Source organism: Corylus avellana, chromosome ca1 (genome assembly GCF_901000735.1).
Source record: "Corylus avellana chromosome ca1, CavTom2PMs-1.0".
Classification (NCBI taxonomy): domain Eukaryota; kingdom Viridiplantae; phylum Streptophyta; class Magnoliopsida; order Fagales; family Betulaceae; genus Corylus; species Corylus avellana.
The window spans coordinates 30,463,018-30,468,289 of NC_081541.1; the positions used below are offsets into that span (position 1 = coordinate 30,463,018).

General features: G+C 37.3%; 1 protein-coding gene across 1 annotated transcript; it reads right to left on the reverse strand.

Annotated features, from left to right (window-relative positions):
* Positions 1-736: 736 nt before the first annotated feature.
* Positions 737-4,080, reverse strand: LOC132163135 (probable flavin-containing monooxygenase 1). The gene is made up of 5 exons (XM_059573330.1): positions 3,542-4,080; positions 2,433-2,670; positions 1,970-2,145; positions 1,497-1,855; positions 737-1,201 (listed from the first exon to the last, which is right to left on the reverse strand). The coding sequence occupies exons 1-5, from the start codon at positions 3,980-3,982 to the stop codon at positions 856-858; spliced, it is 1,560 nt and encodes a 519-aa protein (XP_059429313.1). The 5' UTR covers positions 3,983-4,080; the 3' UTR covers positions 737-855.
* Between the last annotated feature and the right edge of the window lie 1,192 nt (positions 4,081-5,272).

A 5,272-nucleotide genomic window follows, 5' to 3' on the forward strand; every position in this document is an offset into this window, starting at 1 on the left:
TATAAGTAGGGCCAAAAGAATTGTGAGTAGGGGCAATTTTTATTTTTTCTAGCTTGCATGGGTAAGGGCCAAATATTTAAAAACTAAAATTTGACCTTGAGGGTGGCCAACCAATTTTTATTTATTTTTTTCTTTTATTTTGTATAACTTTCTATTTGTTGGTAAATTTGTTTTTTCATAAAGACAGGTAGGAAAAATGACCGGAATTTGATCGCATGGATCATTTTGTCACAAAAGCACATCACATTTATAAGTTCATTTTGAAACTACAAGGATTTATTTGTTACAAGATAAAACCACATGGACTGATATAATAAATTTTCTTTTATTTTAAGCAAGACTTTAATGCTTTCAAATGAACAAACATAAAAAAGCCGAAGGGTATTAATCTCAAGAGGAATGTTACACTTACTCTAATTTTTTTACACAATTTTTTCATACTTATAGATGGCTTTTAAAATCATCATTGGATCAAAATCCAATAAAGATTAATCTCATATCCAATAGTAGTTTTAAAAGTCACTTATGAGTGTAAAAAACTTGTGTAAAGAAATGAGAATAAGTGTAGAATTATTTTAACCCCAAACGCATGCACGAAGTAAGTGTGTCAGAGATGACAAACAACTCATGGTTTAGAACTCGTTCTAGGGTTCACTTTAATGTAATGCTAGAAACTACATTTTTATACTATAATTATCACATAATGCTGATGTGGTAGTCCTAACTAACCATTCAATTTATATACTATTTTTAAAAGCAGTTATTGATTTAAATGTTTGTTGGGACAGTTACGTTATATCAACATTATAAAGTAATTATGAAATAAAAATATAATTTATAACATTTTTCACCTACTTAAGAGGTTGCGGTGTAGTCCATTGGACCATAAGGCTCAAACAATTCAGCGATGAATCCCTTCTTTCTTTTGGGGTTCCATCCCATGTCTTTGCAGAGTTGATCATTGTACCATATATGAAGAGCACCGATGCATGATCTCCTGTAGTATTGGCCGGAGTATGTCTTCATGTATTTATCCCAATTCGCCACATCTTTTTCCATCTCTTTAATGCACGGCAGCTTGAATGTGCCGTCAAGAAGCTCCGCTAGCCACTGGCATCTCATCTCCGACGTGTACAAGTTTGATACACTTTCCGAGAATCCAATCACTGCTAGTTGTGGAATTCTTGTATGAATGCATTCCCTGATACATTGCAAATGTTCATTTCAAACCTTTTTTATTTTTATTTTTTAACTTGGGTATCCGGGGTTTCGCTCCGAGTAGATCCCCGGAACACAGTGCAAAAGCTTCCCTCCACATGACTTAGGTAAAGTTCTCGCTTTTGCCTGCGGGAGTAGCTACAAAAAATTGTTTGCACTCACCTGCTTGATGAGGCACCAGTGGCAAGTGATTTACCACTCGAGCCTCATTGGGGTTTGTATTTTGCTTGTTATTAACATCAGATGCTATGTTTAAAAGAAATGAAAAAGAAAAGAACCTGTAGAGGGGAACTGTTGCATTGGCAGAGCCGGCAATATAGTCCTGAAAGGTGGTGGAGACAAAAATTTCTTTGAGCTTTTGATCACCCCTGAACCCAGTAGCCAAGATGACCAAATCAGTCTTCAGAGGTTGCACCTCTCCATTAACCAAAACACCTTCTTTGCAGAAGCTGAAGCTCGAAGCTTTTTTCAAAATAATGCTTCTCTCTTCAACTTTGTCATAGAATTTTTCTGGCACTGTGGAGATCAAACAAGAACTGATTTCTTGAAGGAAGCTGTGTTTTGGTACCATTCCATGCTTTGCCAACCCAAGCTTCTTCTTTATATGGCTTTCAACGAATTTAGAAAATGCCCATCTCTGTTACATGATCAAAAATTTCTAATAATTAAGCTTCACCCTTATGATCAGGATCATGTTTAGGAAACAATAATAGAGACTAAAAAAAAAAAAAAAAAAAAAAAATTAGTTTACCAAAGGAGAAAGAATTGTTGCCACAAGACTTAATAGGAAGCCTTCACCAGGCTTATGAACCAATAGCTCTGAGAAGCGATTAAGGTACAAAAAAGCAAGAGGCACACCCCATGGAAGGTAATCAGGGACACTCCAATGTTCAGTCCTGTATAATACAGTACATGGATGTTCAGTTCCTGCAAATTAAGTGCAGTAAATCTGAGAAAAGGAGCATATAAATATATAATTATAAACTACTTTTCATGCAGAAGCCTACAGAAGTTTATAGATTCCAACTTTACTTATATCTGCCCGGACAGGTCTCGAGCTACCCGCATTCTGAGCTCCGGCAGGTGAACTCCATAAAGACTTTTTTATATTTACTGCTTAAATTGTTAGAAATCGGAACAATAGATTGCTGGGAATCTGGATCTACAAAGTTTTTTACATTGTAATTATATAAGTGAAGTAGTGTGTATCTTACCATTAGCTATTGAGCATTCCATGGCAATGTCCAAGGCAGATTTTTGTAACCCCACAACAGTGACTTGCTTCCCTTTGACCAAATCTGCAGCACTTTGACAATCCATGGCAGTGTAGCCCATGGAGTGTATCACCTTGCCATGGAATACTTCTGGGCCTTGGTTTGGAGGGAATTCTGGAACGTTTGGAACTTCACTGAATCTTCCGATGCAGAGGATCACGAAGTCCACTAGGTACACCTGCATTTGCATTTAATATATAAAATTCATTGAGGTCATCACTTGATTTCTAATCTGATTTATGAATATTGCTACTCTGATTTGATATATTCAGTATGGTTAACCCGATCTTAAAAGGGTTTAAATTGAGATTGAATTGGAGTCTTGGCCTAACCTACTCGCTCAACCCTGAAGGGTGTAAACTGTACTATATGGACGGATAATACTTTTATTCTGTATTTCCATCTGCATTTTGAAAAGGGTGGAATCTACCAATAACCACACTAGGCAGGATATTTTTTTGTACAAACCGTCCACGACATCCGCTTTGCATTTTGGACTCTTTTTTAGGCTTAGTTTTGGAGAACACGAGAGTCGAGAGAAAGAAAGAGGGCCGAAGGGGAGTTGTGGCTACAGAACAGAATGAGAGAAAGAAAATGAGGCATTAAGGTTTCGTTTTCTACTTCTTTCCTCATATGAAAGGATATTGTTTTATAAGTCAACTCTTTATATATATATATATATATATATATATATATATATGGTAGGCATAAATGGACATTATCTATCTATGTCCATCCTTATTCTGCTATTCACCTCCAGATATGTGTAACGGGTATCTGTTCACCTAGGGCTAGGAGTTAAAAATTCGCCTGTGAGCGGGCGAATTACGGATGCAGGACGGTTTTTAACCCCCACCTGAACAGTTGGCCTCATAGACAAGCATATCTGTGCTGAAAAATCAATAAACTGAGCTATTATATATATGTATCTCCTTATCAATGGTCCTTCACCTAATTATGTCCTAGTGGGCTATAAATAATTATACAAAACATCATGAAATTAATTGAAAACTCTAATTTCGTTACATGGTGTATGTGCAAATACAAACCTCAGTGGAGAGAGTAGGGGAATCCTCTACTACAACCTTCCATTTCCCTTTAGAGCTAATCAATGGCTCACCAGCGCCACCCCACATGCTCCAAGATTGCATCTGTTCCTCAGAAGGGCCTTCATATTCGCTGCTGACAACTTTGGTGTTGAATTTGATATGCCGAAGCAAATCAAAATGGCGAGCATAGGATTGAATATAATCAAACACTTGATGTTGGTTAGGGAAATCTTCCTCCACAGAAGAAGGCCATGGAAAATCTGAGAACTGATAAGCTGGTTTTGGAGTTTGGAGTTTAGTGGTCTCTATGGTTTTAGTCCATACTCCTCCAATGGTGCTTTTGGCTTCGAAAACGATCGGATGGAGACCCTTTGACAAGGTGTACTTGCAAGCCAGGAGGCCACTGATGCCGGCTCCGATAATGGCCACTTGCCTCTCCATTGCTTATTGTTGACTATCAAATATTTCAAAGCCGTATGCTTTCTGCCTCTGCAAAGCCTTAATTTATATATGAAATGATGGGAAGATGTTGAAGTCAATAAACGATGCGCCGTGTGAGTTTTCCGCTCATTACTGTCGATGATCATAAGGGTGTGGGATGCACGCACACGTACACAAGGGAAAGTAAAGAGCGATCTGATGTCATACGTCTGTCCAAATGCTGTTGAGTGAAAGCCAAAAGCATGCCGGCACATAGATACGAAAAATGAATTATGATTTGATTTCTTCCTTGATATTTTTTGAACGGCTTTGTATTGCTTTTGATGTAACAACTAAGCTGTTAGAAATAATATCACTCAACTGGCCCATCAGTTTTATCATGAAATCCTGGGAAGGGTGTTACTAGGGTTTAATCATTGAATTTTTGGGATTAATTACTATCCCAAAGAATCTGGATTAGATCCTTAGTCCAAGTCGAATTGGGGTAGAAAACACAATCCAGGTCCAATTAAACCTCCTTGCGGTCCAAGTCAAATTGAAGTAGAAAACCTATTAATCTAGGTCTAACTGCACTTCTGTGCCTCTAAATAGGCCCGAAGAATGTGCAGTTCACTCTGTCTGAAAACTGTTATAACATAAGCAAACAGAATTAGCTACATCTGGGGTGATAGCGCAAATGTGACTAACAATTTTCTTTGCGTCGTTACTATCTGCATTGTCTTCGTGAGGATATCGGGAATTTAAGGGGGAGAGTTTGTAGTTCACATAAAGTTGATAGTTTATAAAAATACTCATAAGGTGTTAAGTCCCAAATTATGTATTTATCAAGTGAAACTAAGCTTTATAAATGATTCTAAGAAAATTATAAATTGACTAATTTGTATAGGGTGATAATACAAATGTGGTTAACGCTTTTTTTCAAGATTTTTTCCTTGCCATCACTATCAATATTATGAGGTTGTTATATTATTTGCTTGGCCTTTGGCCTTGGCATGCTAAAGTTAGAAAAGCCAATTACCACTTTCAGAATGCTCCCTAGCGTGTGGGACTATGCTACTCTTGGAGTACTGTAAGTCGTGATCCCATCTATGGACCACCCATTTGTTTTTTTGTCTTAGCCATGGACCACCTATTTAGGATGTTGAGTGAAAGTATTTGATGATCCCTTGTACTTTTGACAACACCTCAATTTGGTGAGTGAAAGTATTTAATGATCACTCAAGAGTGTCGGTTGTTACTGTTATGAGTACTGTCGGTTGAACAATAAATCAGCACCTTTAATAGTAACGG

What these genes read in the sequence shown, in the direction of transcription:
- LOC132163135 (XM_059573330.1), bottom strand. Translation starts at nt 3,982, where the DNA reads ATGGAGAGGCAAGTGGCCATTATCGGAGCCGGCATCAGTGGCCTCCTG. An exon ending in GGAATGCTCAATAGCTAATG is followed by an intron (nt 2,146 to 2,432) that starts GTAAGATACACA and finishes CTTAATTTGCAG; the next exon opens with GAACTGAACATCCATGTACT. An exon ending in CAACAATTCTTTCTCCTTTG is followed by an intron (nt 1,856 to 1,969) that starts GTAAACTAATTT and finishes ATCATGTAACAG; the next exon opens with AGATGGGCATTTTCTAAATT.